The sequence below is a fragment of the Microcaecilia unicolor genome, chromosome 13 (assembly GCF_901765095.1).
Source record: "Microcaecilia unicolor chromosome 13, aMicUni1.1, whole genome shotgun sequence".
Taxonomy (NCBI): domain Eukaryota; kingdom Metazoa; phylum Chordata; class Amphibia; order Gymnophiona; family Siphonopidae; genus Microcaecilia; species Microcaecilia unicolor.
The window spans coordinates 53478428-53496117 of record NC_044043.1 but is presented as its reverse complement, the minus strand read 5'-3'; the positions used below and the strand labels follow the sequence as shown (position 1 = coordinate 53496117).

General features: G+C 42.3%; 1 protein-coding gene across 1 annotated transcript in view; it reads left to right on the top strand.

The window, feature by feature from the left end:
• AKAP10 (A-kinase anchoring protein 10) overlaps positions 1–17184 on the top strand; it is an 80980-nt gene extending 63796 nt beyond the window's left edge. Inside the window, 4 exon segments of the mRNA XM_030185772.1 lie at positions 2670–2752; positions 4615–4667; positions 4914–5009; positions 15898–17184. Coding sequence (XP_030041632.1) covers positions 2670–2752; positions 4615–4667; positions 4914–5009; positions 15898–15903 — 238 coding nt within the window. The 3' untranslated portion in view covers positions 15904–17184.
• The last annotated feature ends 506 nt before the right edge of the window (positions 17185–17690 follow it).

Here is a 17690-nt window from a genome sequence, read left to right as displayed (position 1 = left end):
CTAGCAGATTGCATTTCCTTCACTTATGCCCAGGCTGGGCTGGCTCTTGAGGGTCATGTCACGGCTCATAGTGTTAGAGCCATGGCAGCGTCAGTGGCCCACTTGAAGTCAGCCACTATTGAAGAGATCTGCAAGGCTGCGACGTGGTCATCTGTCCACACATTCACATCACATTACTGCCTCCAGCAGGATACCCGACGCGACAGTCGGTTCGGGCAGTCGGTGCTGCAGAATCTGTTTGGGGTGTAAATCCAACTCCACCCTCCAGGACCCGAATTTATTCTGGTCAGGCTGCACTCTCAGTTAGTTGTTCTTCGTAGGTCAATTTCTGTTATTCCCTCGCCGTTGCGAGGTTCAATTGACCTGGGTTCTTGTTTTGAGTGAGCCTGAGAGCTAGGGATACCCCAGTCGTGAGAACAAGCAGCCTGCTTGTCTTCGGAGAAAGTGAATGATACATACCTGTAGCAGGTGTTCTCCGAGGACAGCAGGCTGATTGTTCTCACCTACCCTCCCTCCTCCCCTTTGGAGTTGCGTTTTCATGTTGTTTCTTGCTTGTCATTCAACTGGCGGGAACGGTCACGCACGGGCGGGAAGACGGCCGCGCATGCGCGGTGGGCGTGCCCTGCGTGCGGACCGCCCCGCGAAGCTTCTTCCGGTTGGTGGGGGCTGCCGCGGACGTCACCCAGTCGTGAGAACAATCAGCCTGCTGTCCTCGGAGAACACCTGCTACAGGTATGTATCATTCACTTTATCTCATGCATATTCGTGCTTAACACTACGCTGTCCATAGAGCCACTAGGACTGGTCACACCCCTGCAATGCAGGAAGTCTACATCAAAGGGGATGTGACTGGCAGAGCCAGCAGTGGCGCATGCAGGAAAATGGTCCCAGGTTCCTTCACTTTGAACGTGAAAGGGGATATAGTGCTATACAAGTGTATTATTGGTTTTAGTATTGGTAAATATTGTGCTGTAGTTTGGCTTTGAATGATAAAGTGAACTTCATTAAGGGGCCCTTTTACAAAGCTAGTGTAAGTATTGACGTGTGTTTACTGCAGGATAAAATGGCTTACTTCAGGACGTGCTGAGGCATCCCATAGTAATTTTGGAATTTGTGTGCGATACCTACTCGCTAAAAAAAAAAATTTATTTTTTTAGCACTGGGGGTGGAGAGAGGGTGTATACTGCGCTAATTGGTTAGCACATGGGCTTTGCTATGTGCTAACCAATTAGCGCAGGTTTAGCACGTATGGTAGCAGTATGGTCTCGCACGTTAATGGGAAAATTAACATGTGGCCATTAATATGAAAAAATTATTAGGGGCCCTTTTACCAAATAGATGTAAAAATGGCCTTAGTGCGTGGAAATATATGATGTCTCTGTTCAAATGTATTTCTTCCTGCTTTTGCTGGTGTCCCATTGAATTAAAGCAAGAATGGTTTTAATAGTGCCACTGAGCATTGTGAGGACAGCTGTACCTGGTAGTGGTGCATTTCTTTAGCTCCATGTAAAAGTGCATGAGTCTGACCTTGACCTATGCTATTGCCTTCTGTGGTGTAGGATTGCTAGATGAATTTGTGCAAAGGGTAGGAGAGAGGCACAGTAGCACCAAAGTGCATTCCCATCCTACCAAATTAAAGACTCAGCCCCACAGGAGAATTGCTTTCAATTGACCATGTTTCCAGCCTTGCCCCAGACAGTTATGCTGGAGTGGGAAGAAAAATTGTGGTTTTAATCTTTTAAGCAAGGGTTTAAGGGGGAAAAGTAATCTCTGAAATAGATAAAAATGAATGTAAAGTGCAAACCATTTTACTGCGGCATTAATAGTGGAATATGTCTATGCTTTGGGTTCAAGTTTAGTTCTCATCTTCCTGTCTTTATTATTATTAATTACATTTGTACCCCGCACTTTCCCACACATAGCAGGTTCAATGCGGCTTACATAGTAAATAGAATTACAAAGTCTTGAAGGAGAATGTTACAAGTTGTAGTAAACATAGTAGTAGTGGGGTTTTGAGGTTATGTAAATTGAGCATGGAGAGGTAAACAAAGATAGGATGAGCAAAAGGAGAAGAGATTGGGAGGGGTAAGGAGTAGGAAGGATGGAGAGGAAGAGATTGAGGAATGAGCATAAGGAGATTGTGGGACATGGTCAAAGGTATAATAATCGTCGGGGCAGGAATCATGTGGGTGGGCTTAAAAAGTTAAGTTGGGTCATTAGGGTAAGCTTTCTTGAAGAGATGGGTCTTCAACATTTTTCTGAATGGTAGATGTACATCAGTGTTTAGAATAATAGAATTTATGTGTGTGCATATGAGACCAAATTCTAAAAATGGTGCCCAAAAAAACAAGCACTATTCTATAAACAGTGCTCCAAGTTAAGTGCTTAGTGCTAGAATCCACGCCTAAATTTGGTTTCATTCATGTGATTTAAAAATTGCAGATACCATTAAGAACTGTAGCCCAATTTTTCCCTCTGTGAGGCAGAAATTGGGCATCGTTAATCAGTTACAAGGTAGAGTGATTTGTATTGTCTATGAATTGATTGTTCTGATATTTCATTCCATTCCCTATCCATGATCGTTTTACTTATGTATAAGCGGTTAACTATCTGTTGTGAGTCTGATGAACTGACAATGACAGCCTGATCTCTTATCTTTTGTGTTTTAGGAAGATGACATTTGGGAAGGTCAGTGACCTGGGGCAGTTTATCCGTGAGGCTGAACCTGAGCCAGATGTAAAGAAATCCAGAGGTGTGTGTCCTCCGTTCCTGTATCTTCACCCATCTCATTCTCCACCTCTTTCATAGTCTGAGCTAATGGCTTTGAGGTGAAGTGGTCAGTACATAATACAAAATCAATTTTTCTCTTTGTTAAGAAATATTCAGCAGATCTCTGGAGCAAATCATTCACAATTCAACTGTTCAAGTAATAAAAACAACCATTTTAATTAGTTTCATTTTCTCTTTCAGTTCTTATGACTGACATTGATTTCAGTGTTTATGTAATTCCGTGAGCTATGAATAGTGAGATGAAGAGACTTGAAAACCAGATTGTAACAATAATAAAACCTACATTTCTAGTGGATAAGGAGCCCAATACTAGTCTACAAAAACAAGGGATATGATCATAAATAAAGATGTAAAGCCCAATATTTAGCCGGCAGCGGGCAGCATGTTTGCTGTCTGCTGCCGGCGACCCGGATATTCAGCGCCAGGCAGTATCCGATGACCGGCATTGGGTTTATTTTGACCACTAAAACGTTAAACCACTTAAGGTCAGTTTGCTATTTAAGCGACGTATTTTGACCACTCAACATAACCGGTTAAGCACTGAATATCTGCCCCTAACCAGCTACATCACGTGATATAGCCGAGTAGCAGCTAGCCACTAATCAGAATATTCAGCGGGAGGTAGGTGCTTAAACCCTATTTAACCGGCTTGAGCCATTCCTGGCCAGTTAAATAGTTTGAATGTTGGGGGGGAGGACAATGTTCATCTATTCTGCTTGGATTATAGAGTCTGCCCTCTCTAGGACTTTGGAGGGCTGAGGGATACAAAGTCTGTCTCCTCTAGGTCTGTGTGGCTTAGGCTTGGTATTCCCTTTACCCATTTCCTGTTATTGCTAGGACCAGAGGGCTCAGAGTGTGGTTGATGTGAAAATGAGCATTTGACTTCCAGGATTGGATGAGCTTGGCAAACCTTCACACCTGATTTATGTCTTAGTAATGGTTGAAGGCCCTGGGTAAGCTCCCCATAGACAGATGCACACATTGCATGTTTGAAAGTAGTTTTCCTGCTTGGGAGCTGCATCAGTGCCCAGGGACTGTCTGTATAGAGTCTTGAATTAACATCGCCCCCTCAGAGTATCTCTTGTGACGCACAGTAGCAGCAGCATTAGGTAGGGAGAAGCTTGTGCTGGACCTGCCTATTGTGTAGATAAATACAGGACTTGTTAAATGCATCATAAGATAGCATTTTAAAAACCTAGTGTCTCCATCTGCAGAGGGGAAAGCCTGAGCCAGCTACCTCCCTGATCGCTCAGAGAACTGTTCTAAGAGCTCATTACTTTGGCCTTTTAGTGAACACATGCAGCTTCCTGGCATTTTCCGTAAATTGAAAATGAAATACTTTTAAAGCTAATTTACTACCATTAAGCCAGTAATTATGAAGTCATCAGTCGTGCTGTGAGTGACTACATTACATTGCTGAAGTAAGCAGACAGATTTATAGAAGCAGTCCCAGAGAGCCTCCAGTCCTTCTGGCTCAAGCTAAAATGAAGGGAACAGAACAGGGTATAATTTGATTGATGTTACAGCAGAAAGTTAAATTTCCCTGTGCATGGCCTGTATTTCTTTCCACACTCCAGCACCTTATGTCTTCTCTGAAGAACGTCCTTTCTGATGTTTACTTAAAAAAAAAATACATAGCTAAACCCTTGAAGGCACTTGAACATATAATGATGGTCATGTCCACTTATCACATCAGCTATTGACCCTAGAGTTAGCAACCTTGGGATTTATTTTGCCGATTGTTTTTGCAGTTTAACCCTTGTTAACCAGTTCCATTTCACAGACTATACTGATCTCACCTCCCTTCTGTCTTTTCCTGACTAGGGTCAATGTTCTCTCAAGCTATGAAGAAATGGGTACAAGGAAACACAGATGAGGTGCAGTATGTTTTACTTGGCTATATGTTGATGCTTATTTTAACATCTGGTGTTCTGAGTAATTCATGGGCTCCTTTGCACTTACAGCCAAAAGCTGATGAACAGTCTGTCTGCAACATCTAAACGTATTTGGCTGTATTTTCATCATATCCCAGCAGCTTGCCGGCAGGATGATGATCATGAGAGCTTTTTTTTTTTTTAATTATTATTAAATAAATCAGCCAGTCTCCATTTTTCTTGTTTCAGGCTCAAGAAGAAATGGCTTGGAAGATAGCCAAGATGATTGTCAATGACGTTATGCAGCAGGCAGAGTGTGAAAAGTCATTGGAGAAATCCACCAAGGTAAGAGGATTCATGCCCACACTGCAGCAGCTCTTCTGTGCTGGACTGGCTGAGCCTTCTCCCTCTGCACATGATGCACACATCTTCAAAAGATTTGATGCAAGCCTTCTTCATTTATGGGTCCTTTTACCAAGCTGCGGTAAAAAGGCCCTGCAGTCATGGCCAGGGGCTGTTTTTGCCGCACGCCAGGGCCCTTTTTTTTACTGCAGCGAGTAAAAAGCCCCTAAAAAAGACAATGCAGTCTGGTAAGATTATTCTTACCATGTGGCCATGTGGGGGGGGGGGGGGGAAGCACTTACTGCCACCCATTGAGGTGGCGGTTAGGGCTCCAGTAATAACCAGGCAGCATGCAGCACTGCCTGATTACCGCCGGGTTAGCGCCGCTCTGGCAATTATGGAATTATTTTCCGTAGCACCAGAAATTGTGCACGCACGATGTCGCCGACAGCCATGTTGGGCCGGTGGTAGTTCCGGGTTGCTGCGCAGCAACCCTTTAGTAAAAGGGCCCCTTAGCAAACACTAATCAGTTGTCTTAATACATGCAACACTTGAAATGTTGTTCTGCAAAAGGTAAATGATTAATATGAGCAACTGAATTTTTGTTGCAGTTTAATTCAATAACCCTCCTTGCAAGGAAACAGCCACACCTTTATCTGCTAACATGTTGCTTAGATATTTAGTGTAGCATGAATCTTAGGACCTCAATGCTAATTCAACTGAGCCTCCCTATAGCATCATACCATTAGCAAAGCACAATGATGAACGTGTTGCATTTAATAAGTAGCTTACAGCCTTTTACATTTAATTATGTGGAAACACTGATGAAATACCAGGTTAAACAAACGCAACCACAGAATTCAGATACCGATTCTGAAGAGTTCAAAATTGGTCCCCTTTTTTCACAGAGAAGGGTGGTAGATACCTGGAGTGCCCTCCCACAGGAGGTGGTGGAGACGAAAAGTGTAACGGAATTAAAAAATGCGTGGGATAAATACAGAGGAATCCTGTATAGAAGGCATGGAACCAAACAAGCTTAGCGGTGATTAAATGGCAACACCAGTAATTGGGAAGCAAAGTCAGTGCTGGGCAGACTTCTACGGTCTGTGCCCTGAAGAAGGCAAGGACAAATAGTGATACTACATATGTATTACCATGAAACGCCTACCCACCCGCCTGGGGTTACCCTTTGGCCACTTAGAGGGTCCAGCACAGCTCAGGTCTGCCTGCACCTGCTGCTTATGCTCTACATTAGCACCCTTCTCCCACCAACTAGGTCCCACCGCCTCTGGGCAAGTCTCCCACTCTCAAATTACCCCAGTGATTTCTAGTTTACTGGAGGCCACACTCCCAGTCAAACCACAGTTCCCAGAAAGCACTCACAGACCCAACACACAAACCACCAGGATTCTTTATCAGTCCAGACAGGCAATAAACTAAATATTGTTTATTGTCTTTTAAAAATCGAACAGTGGAACAAAGTAGTGCAATCAGCAAACAATAACAGGTAACAGTGTTTTGTCTGTAAAATGTATTAGATATTTTCTTGCAATGTATTTCTCCTATTTGGCCAGCAGGTGGTGTTTCTTTGCTTTAAAGCTGTTACAGGGAACTGAATGTTCTTTTTCTTTAACACAAGCAAGAAGCAACCAGCAGTATACTTTTAAATCTTGTTGACTGGGCTTTGATTGGCCTACTAGTTCATTTCCTTTAGAGTGTACTGATTTTGCCTTCAGTCTTGGCCCGGGAGAAGAGAGAGACAGATCTCTCTGCTAAGGCCTTGTAAACATTTACATTTAACTTGTGAGCAGCTGTATGTCCTGATCTTCCCACGTACTGTTTAGACAGTAAGCAAATGTTTAGTTAATGTTATAATTGATCCATATTTCAGTTTCTTCACATGATACTTGATCTTATCATACCTTATGCATTGTGTTTATCTTGTTGAGCAGATTGGATGCACCATACAGGTCTTTATCTGCCGTCATCTATGTTACTATATGTAAACTAGGGGGTCTTTTACTAATGTGCGCTAGTGTTTTTAGCATGTGCTAAAAATCAGCTGACGCCAATCACTGATACGCCCTTCCCTCACGTACCTTAATGCACCCTGGTGGTCTAGTGGCCTCTTCAGGGCAGGAAAGAGCTCCACTCTTTCCTGCCTGCTGGTGCCACTGACCTGCTGGCTGCTGACGCTGCTTCAAGATGATATTCTCTTTTTTTATTTTTTTTTGTCGCAGCAAATATGGTAACCCAAACTTTTGGCATATATAATGACTACTGGAAACAGAAGAAAAAGCAGGGGATCCCTCTACGACAAAGAATCAAAGCAGGCAAAAGTAGAGGCTGACCAAAGACGAATCACCACTGGAGATATGGTCCAACTGTCTTTAATTAATACAAATGAAGAAAGGACCCGACCTACATCAGGGATTAAGGAAATCAACTCTGGTATTCCGCTGTGTGCATATGTATACAAGTAGGGTGTCAATAAATCTAAGCGCTGAACGCTAGTAAACGGTGTTTTGCTTGGACTATATCTCTAGTGGTGATTCGTCTTTGGAGCAGCTTGGAAACGACCAACTATATCCACCTGGGCTCAAGTAATTGATAACTGCAGTATGTTTATTTGATGTCTAAACTAACAAACCTCTGTCGAAACTGTCAGAGGACTTTTGTTAAGAGTGTGGAAACCCTTCCAGGATTGGACACAGGTTGGAATTACTGACTGAGCATTACATGTCTTCCAGAAAGACGGGAGCCTCTAGGTCAGGGTCTTTTCACCCTCTTTTATTGTATATTTGTTAGCAACCAGGTTATCCTGTGGGACGGGAAAGGAGGTGGGGCAGGAGCAAAGTCCTGTTGAAAGGGGAAGGGAAGGTTTCATGGTACTGTGTGTGACTTAGCAACATACTAAAGGAACACAGTATGTCAACTGAGTGTTATTCCCGTTGTATAGTTAATTTTGATCATTTAAAAAAAAAAAAAAAAGGCAAGTATCTCCTCCCTTTGGTCCTAAAATTCTAGCTCCTAAGGGGACTGACTTGATGGCTACTGCTGAGGAGGAGGGCAGATGGGATCTTAGAAACGTAGATACATAGGAAAATGTAGTCAGATAAAGCCCATGTGGCCTATCCAGTCTGCCCATCCATGCCATCTACTCTCTTTATCACTCCCTTAGAGATCCTATGTATTTGTCCCAAATTCTCTTGAATTCAGATACTGTTTTTTCTCCACCATTTCCATCGGGAGGCCATTCTACAAATTCACCGCCCTTTCTGTGTAGAAGTATTTCCTCAGGTTACTTCTGAGTTTGTGCCCTTTCACCTTCATCCTATGCCCCCTTGTTCCAGAGCTTGCTTTCAATTGAAAAAGACTCTCCGCCTGTGTGTTTGTTTTTCATAGGTATTTAAGGTCTCTATCGTATCTGCTTCTCCCACTTTTCTTCCAAAGTATACATATTGAGATCTATGATGCTTTATAACAACCACCACTGACCATTTTAGTAGCTACCCTCTAGATCGACTCCATCCTGTTTATATCTTTTCGAAGATGCGGTCTCCAGAATTGTATACAATGCTTTAAATGAGATCTCACCAGAGCCTTATACAGGGGCATCATCACCTCCTTTTTCCTACTGGCCGTTCCTCTCCCTATGCACCCAAACATCCTTCAACTTTCACAGTCACCTTTTCTACCTGTTTGGCCACCTTAAGATCATGCATACAATCACACCCGCTTCTCTTTCATGCACAAAAATTCTTCACCCCCTAAATTGTACCGTTCCCTCATGTTTTTGCAGCCCAAATGTGGGACCCTGTATTAAATCTAAGCTGCAAAATTCCAGACCATTCCTCTAGCTTTGCTAAGTCCCTTCCTCATGTTATCCACACCATCAGGGGTGTCTACCTTATTACAGATTTTGTATCTGCCGTAAAGAGGCAGACAGCTCTTCAGCAATATTGCTTACAAAAATGTTAAAAATAACCAGCCCAAGAACTGAACCTTACGGCACACCACTGGTAACATCCTTTTCCTCAGAATGAGTTCCATTTAAAACTACCCTATGTCGCCTTCCATTCGACCAGTTCCTAACCCAGTCAGTCACTTTAAGTCCATACCTAGGGCACTCAGTCTATTTATTACTCATCTATGTGGAACCTTGTCAAAGGCTTTGCTAAAATCGAAATATACCACATATAGTGCTCTCTCTCGATCCAACTCTCTGGTCACCCAGTCAAAGAAATTAATCAGATTTGTCTGACAAGACCTGTCTCTAGTGAAACCATGTTGCCTCGGGGCCTGTAATCCTTTGTATTCCAAAAACTTTACTGTTTTCTCTTTTAAAAGTGTTTCCATTAATTTACTTACCACATAAGTCGGACTTACTGGCCCATAGATGCCAATCTCCCTTTCTTCCACTTTTGTAAAGAAGGACGAGAAACATTGAAAAGGTCAGCCAGCAGAACCGCTAGAATTTCCCCAAGTTCATTCAGTACCCTTGGATGTATGCTATCTGGCCCCATCGCTTTGTCTACCTTTAGTTTAGCCAACTCCTCACGAACAGTAAACAGAGGCTTCCCTCAACTGGTATCTGTGCTCTAAACTGATGTTATGCCAAGCTCTAAAATACTAAACTAGACTCTAAAACACTATTTATATAAAACCTTAACAGAGGATTAAAAGGCTACACTATTCTCTAATCTGACTTTGCTAAATAAATAGAGTAACTTGACAAAGAAATCACCTATTCAGCCCCAAATTTACCTTTTCCCAAGTTTGAATGTCATTTCCAGCAGGTAAGATACATCAGTGAAGTTTTCCTCCCCTCAGCAGGTCCTTTCTTAGTACCTCTTATTTTAGATATGAAGGGCAATTAAGAGCAACAAAGTATAAGATTTTAAATCTGATCCAAACTAGTGATATATAATATTATTTTACTGTTTATAGTCTAAGGCAGTGGTTCCCAAACCTGGTCCTGGAGGAACCCTAGCCAGTCAAGTTTTCAGGATGCTATTATTATTATTAGCATTTGTATAGCGCTACCAGACGCATGCAGCGCTGAACACCTGATACAAAGAGACAGTCCCTGCAAAAAGAGCTTACAATCTAAATAATACAGACAGACAAGACAGTTATGGGTGAGGGAAGTAATGGGTGAGAAGGGAGGAAGGGACAAGGGGAGGGCAGTTGTGGCTAGGAGCTAAAAGCAGCAGTGAAAAGGTGGGTTTTCAGCATAGATGAATAGCCCCATATAAAATTTACTTATCAAATTGGTCATCATGAGGTTAATTTTTTAGATATTACCATTAGATGGGACACTGACAAATTTGTTACCAAGTGTATCGTAAGGAGACAGACCGTAATGCTGTCTTACACTATCGTAGCCACCATCCCATGAGGTTAAAAAAACAGCATTCCAGCTAACCAATTGCTTCGAGTTTGTAGGTTATGCACCTCACGACAAGAGTTTAAGACACAAGCATGAAATATGATTACCAGGTTTCAACATAGGGGTTACCTGGATAAAATATTAAAAACAGCGTCTAAAAGAGCATATAATTATCACAAGGAATGGCGTTCTGATAAAAGGGATAAGCAGAATCAGGACCTGTTGACGTGTGTATTACCTTACACCCGTTCATCTAGTGGAATAATAAACATCATAAAGCAACGCTGGCCTATATTGGGAATTCACGATGTTTTTAAAAACATACCGCGTTTTGCATTTTTACGCAGTATGAATTTGGGAAAACAATTAGCCCATCGTGGTAATCGGGTTATAGGGGGATCAATGGAATCAGGCCATGTCAGGTGCAATCGTGTATATTGTCGTTATATGCAAGTGAAAGACGTTGCAATCCCACATTCAGGTAAACTATATCGATTAGTGGGAAATACAGATTGTGATACTATGAACTGTGTTTATGGTATAAAGTGCCCATGTAATCTGTGGTATTTTAACCACTAGGAAAATTAAAGTTAGAATAGCACAGCACTTAAGCAATTTACAGACGAATCGGATGGAAGCTCCTCTAATTTTGTTTCCCATTGGGTGGATCAAAAACATGTAGTAGAAGATCTACAATTTGTAGTTCTTAATCAGGTTAAATCAGATAGGGGTGGTAATCTACCTTTAATGTTAAGGAAAGAACAACATTTAATATTTCGCTGCAACACAGAATAAAGAAGTTGATTGGCTGAGCATGTAGGGTGGTATTTAAACCCTGAGATCCTGAAGCTTGGTATGCGCATGTGTGGGCATTTTGTTTGACTGTACCACTGTCACATCAGATGTTGTTGAGTGATCAACCACCATGCAGGGCTGGTAAATATCTGTTTCAAATATTTTAAAACATTTTATGGAGTGGGAAAGATTGATGAATGGAGTTATAGTATTAATGTTGTTTGTTTTAGAAATTATGACCCGTGAAGACGCTTGTTTAGTGAAACACGCATTGTGTAGGGTGTAGGGTCGCATTGTGGTTTCCTCAAAGAGACGAGGAGAGCAACCTGTTGTAAGGACACGAACCTATTGCATTATGAAGAAATTGTTTTGAAAGAAGACTAGAGGTTGTTTACCCGAAGAGGGTTTTGGCTGCACAAATAAGATGATCAAGTGGATGAACATTTCAGATTACAGGTTACAGTGCAATTAATGTATACATGGACTCCTGTTGCTCGAATAAGTTTCTAAAGACTATGAAAACTATAATGTGAATCTACAGGAGAAATATCCATGAAGTGACCTGCGATTAGAGATGAAAGTAAAGTCATAGATATATGCAAATTGTTAGAATCATGTAAGTGTCTAGAATTGTGTGTGTTATAATTCTTTGGAGGTGATACACAGGGCCGGTCTTAGGCAGAGGCGACCGAGGCGGCTGCATAGGGCCCCGCGCTTAAGGGGGCCCCGCGCGGCACGCCTCAACTCTGCCTCTCCGAGTCGACCCGGCTGCTCTGCTCGCATGATCCATTAATATGTGATCCGATCCCGCCCACTGCTCGCTCCGGACCGGACCGTGAATAGCGATCATCGCTCTGACGCTCGCTCCCGCCCCCCCCCCCCCCCCCCCCCCCCCGCCGAGCCCGCTGACAACAGCTCCTGCCTCCCAGTCCCACTCCAGAGGCCAGGACGACGACGATAGCAACGGCCCGCCCGGAAAGACAGACAGTGCAGCAGCTCACCCCAGCTTTTCCCTTCCGCCTTCCCGCCCGCCTTCTGATGGAGTACTTCGTGTTTCCTCGAGGGCGGGGCGGAAGTCTGAGCGGGAAGGGAAAAGGAGCTGCTTGGAGAGCATGGTCGGAGGTGAGCAGGAGCCAAGCCATTGGGAAGGAGCTGGAGGCGAGCGTCATGGTCGAAGCAAGTGAGCACTAGCAGCAGCAGGCAGGGGCAGGCAGCCATCATCGCGAGTCAATTTAAAAGATAAATAAAGTGGTCCGTGGTCGTGTATGGAACAATTATTTTTCTTCTTTAGTCAGCCAGGCCCTTTTGCAGTGCAGATGCACTAGCTGATTACTTTGTTTCTAAAGTTTCAACTAATCATTTGAAGTCTCCCAGGGTCCGATGTGCAAAAATCTAAATTGGCAGTTGATAGATGATTGTGGACTGGACTGGACTACACTAAGTTGAACCTATTTCACAGTCTTCTTTAAGTCCCTTAAATAGGCTTTCGAGGTCTTGTTGTCTATTAGACATTATTCCGTCTTATCTGTTAAAAGATCCTTCTACAGTCAGTTATTGAATTGGCTTCTGTTTATTTGTCAACTCTGCACTGACATTGGGTTGGTTTTCTCAAAATATAGGGTCAGGCCGGGAATATAGTTCTGATGCCTATATTGAAACAGCTTGTTGGTAATCCAACCTCTGTTTCTAATTTCAGACCTATTGCTAATATTCCATTCCTTGCTAAGTTAATTGAGTTTCTGGTAGGATCTCAATTTGTAAATTATACTGAGAAGTATAACCTTCTGCATAATTCTCAACATGGCTTCCGCCCTTTTCACAGTACGAAGACATAAGAACATAAGCACAGACAGAAAGAAGGTTCGTCAAGCCCAGTATCCTGTTTCCAACAGTGGCCAGTCCAGGTTACAAGTATGTGACAAAATCCCAGAACAGTAAAACAGATTTTATGCTGCTTATCCTAGAATGTGCAGTGGATTTTCCTAAATCCATCTTAATAATGGCTTATGGACTTTTAGGAAATTATCGAAAACTTTTAAAAACTGTGCTAAGCTAATTGCTTTTACCACATTCTCTGGCAATGAATTCCAGAGTTTAATTTCACGTTGAGTGAAGAAATATTTTCTTTCATTTTAAATTTACTAGTAAGTAGCTTCCTTGTGTGCCCCCTAGTCCTAGTATTTTTGGAAAGAGTAAACAAGCAATTCACATCTACCCATTCCATTCCACGCAGTATTTTATGTACCACTATCATAGCTCCCCTCAGCTGAAGAGCTCTAATTGCCCAACCACTAACCAGCTTATAATTGAAAGAAAAAAACACCTAGATTTCAACCCAAATCGGGAGATAGACGTTTATCTCACAAAAACGAATAAATCGGTATAATCGAAAGCCGAACTTGGACGTTTTCAACTGCACTCCATCGCGGAAGCGTACAAAGTTGACGGGGGCGGAGGCGTGGTGAAGGTGGAACTGGGGCGTGGTTATTGGCCGAGGACAGATGGGCGCCTTTCGCCGATAATGGAAAAAAAGTATACATTTGTAGCTAGAATTTAGTGCACTTTTCCTAGACCCTGTTTTTTCACGAATAAGGCCCCAAAAAGTGCCCTAAATGACCAGATTACCACCAGAGGGAATCGGGGATGACCTCCCCTGACTCCCCCAGTGGTCACTAACCCCCTCCCACCACAAAAAAATGATGCTTCACAACTTTTTATTTTTACCCTCAAATGTCATACCCACCTCCCTGGCAGCAGTATGCAGGTCCCTGGAGCAGTTGTTACGGGGTGCAGTGGACTTCAGGCAGGTGGACCCAGGCCCATCCCCCCCCCTACCTGTTACAATTGTGCTGCTTAATGCTTAGTCGTCCAACCCCCCCAAACCCACTATACCCACATGTAGGTGCCCCCTTCACCCCTTAGGGCTATAGTAATGGTGTAGACTTGTGGGCAGTGGGTTTTGAGGGGGATTTGGGGGGCTCAACACACAAGGGAAGGGTGCTATGCACCTGGGAGCTCTTTTACCTTTTTTTTTTGTTTTTGTAAAAGTGCCCCCTAGGGTGCCCGGTTGGTGTCCTGGCATGTAAGGGGGACCAGTGCACTACGAATCCTGGCCCCTCCCACGAACAAATGCCTTGGATTTATTCGTTTTTGAGCTGGGCGCTTTCATTTTCCATTATCACTGAAAAACAAAAATGCCCAGCTCACAAATTGTCGAATAAAACATGGACGCCTATTTTTTCCGAAAATACGGTTCGGTCCGCCCCTTCACGGACCCGTTCTCGGAGATAAACGCCCATGGAGATAGACGTTTTCGTTCAGTTATGCCCCTCTAAGTGAGCTAGGCAGTTGCACACCCAGGAGCAGGAGGACTAGATTTAGGACAGTCGGTCTATCTGTAATATACCTGATTTATGGAAACATTTGGTACTGTAAATGTGTTGTGGTTTTGTCTTTAATGGGAACCTTGCACTTACCTCTTTTTTGGCTACTTGCCTCTCTGGTTTGATGGGTTACAGAGTAATAGGGGAATTTGAAAGTACTGAATCTTTTCTTAATATTTTTCCTTTATTCTCCTTTGTTATGAGAATTGGAACTACTAATTCTAGTGGACTTGAACTGAATAATTTCTGGGGAGGGGTGGTTTCATAATAGCATTGTGCTTATTATTTCAATCCGTTTTTTTGTACAAGTTTAGCTTCATTTGTCTTTATTTGAAATTTCATAAATAAAATTTTCTAAAAATGGAATAATCTTATCAATGGAGCGGAGCTAGGGTGGGGGCGGAGCTAGGATGGGGCCCCACCAAATTGGTCTGCATAGGGCCCCGCACTTGCTAAGACCGGCCCTGGTGATACACTATAGGTGAATGTATTTATGTGATTTTATAATAGTTTGAGTGTGAAAGAGATGAATGAGTGTGTTTGATAGTGTTTTGAGGAATTTTCAAACAATAGTGAATATACAATAATGAGATAATATGGTAAAATAAAGATTGTTAATAAATTGGTAACGGTTGTTAATGATTAGTAGCAATGAATATTCATGAGAGATTTGCATGCAAATCTCCCTCATGAATATTCATTGTAGGTATCCTGAAAACCTGAGTGGCTGGGGTGCCTCCAGGACCAGGTTTGGGAACCACAGGTCTAAGGTGACATTCTGTTGGTGGTTCACGAGAAGTGGCATTTTAATTTGTATTGCTGCTTTAAACCTTTCTCTTATCTTGGCTTACCTGAATGAAATCACTCTCTTTTTATATTGGTCATCTGGTACCACTTCTCTGTTTGATAGCTGCATAGGAAATAAAGCATCTCATGCTTCCTGGCCCCGTTCAGATAGTACAGGAAAGGGGTGTCTGAGTTTGAACTCATTGCACAGGACCATGGAGAACGCTGAGGTTTCTGTTCACCACTGGTTTAGCTCTTCACACTTCTTCCGTTTCATTTCAATAATGGGGAGAGGTTTCTATTTCACAGCCTTTTTTCTTTTGCAAAAATGATTTATTGAAGGAATGTAGTGTTGCAGTTGCTGGCTGATGGCTGGGAGAAGGAGAATGGGGAATAAATTTTATAGTAAATTCTGCGACTAGTCCTTCACCACTGGTCCAGAGCCAGTTTTAAAATGTTTTTATCTGTAGTTGTTGCAGTACCTTACTATTCTTGAGCAAATAATTTTGTGTTCTTGTCTTATTTTTTTTACCAGCTCTGAACTCGTAGAGATGGGCATATTCTAACCTGGTCCTAAGGTGACTGTTCCCACTTTGGTGGATTCTTCTTAACGCAGCTAGTGAAAACAAAGTTCTGTGTTGATGCCCGCATACAAGAGTGCAAAGAGTAAAAACTTGAAGATTCCTCCTCTCCCATTCATTATTCCCTCAGAGCAGAGCCGGTTCTGCTGCGCAGTGATCTCATCTGAATGAATGTTTAAAATGTATGAAGAAGCATCACTCTGTTGCAGCCCTAAGGAACTGTGAAGGATTTACATACATTTTAAAGAAAAATGCTGCCTTGAAAGTACTGAGGACCCAGGCATTTGGTCCTCAGATGGGATTTTGTGTCTACATAAGCTCTGATATACAGGAAGCAGCTAGAACAAGTCCCCCTTTCTCTGCTTCAGCAGAGCAGCAAGGCATCACTAAGAGAGCTTGGGAGGGATAGGGTGCAGTTACAAAGTTGGAACCATTTTATCTTTCCTTACTTTGAAGTAGTTATTACCTATGAAAGAAAAATAAAGAAACCCCAGCTTCCCATTTCATACTGCATTTTACCAAGCATAGATAATAGTGGGTTAGGGCCGAGATGATATCCTTGCACTAGAAAAAGCTCCAGTGTTTCATAGTTCTGGTTGTCTTTGTGCCAGATAGAAAGAACCAAACCATGCGCTCTTCACTCTGCCCGTCTTACCCCTTCATACATACATACATGCCAGAATATCACTGTAGCAACAAGAAGACCAGAATCCCAGTTCTTGAGCTTTTACATTGTTTCCACTGGTTCCCATTAGTATCCCATAGATATTTTTCAAACACTCCTTCCTGTAACATTTTCACTCCAGTGGGTACCAAAGTGCCCGCTCTGGTGAGGTTCGTCAGAGCATAGAGCATGCCAGCCCTCACTCCGTTCCCCCACTGGAGATTTTAGTCCTGTTCCCAGGTAAAATATTTAACAGGTTTATTGTCTGGTCTGTTTTCATCTTGGTTTTTACATTTGACAGAATTTAATATGTTTTGGGTTTTTTTTCCAAAGAGGTTGTTTGCAGAAATAGAATGAACTTTATATAAAATATTATCAAAACTCCAGTGTTCACAAACAAAACAAATGTTTGTACTTTAGAGATACAATTCATTTGCAATATTTGACTGTATAAAGACATGTACTGTTTAATAATGAGATGCAGAAAAGACTGTGTATAGTGTTTTTTGGTACTATGTACCATTTTGATTTTTTTCCCATGCGCAAGTATTCATGTACTTAAACCATAATCTATTTAATTGTGTTTGATTTAAATATATAGAAATATATATATATATATAATATTAAAAAGTGATGTCTTTGTTGGGGAAAGGAAAATATTCAGGCGTAACAGATATGGAGTCAATTTATAACTGTGGTGACTGGTGAATCCCGTGGTTTGTTTTCAGGTGGTCCTGCTTAGTCATCACTAAATGCCTCAAGATTGTGTAGACTTTGAGGCTCATTTTCAAAGCATATTGACTTACAAAGTTCTATAGGTCTATGTGCTTTGAAAATGAGCCCCTTAGGATATGATTTTAGAGCAGTGTTTCTCAAGTCCAGTTCTGGAGTACCCCTTGCCAGTCAGGTTTTCAGGATCTCCACAGTGAATATGCATGAACTTGATTTGCATACACTGGCTCCATTATATGCATATTCACTGTGGAGATCCTAAAAACCTGACTGGCAAGGGGTACTCTGGGACCGATCTTGGAAAACATTGTTTTAGAGAACTGAACACATGAGGATAATTTCAAAGGGGTA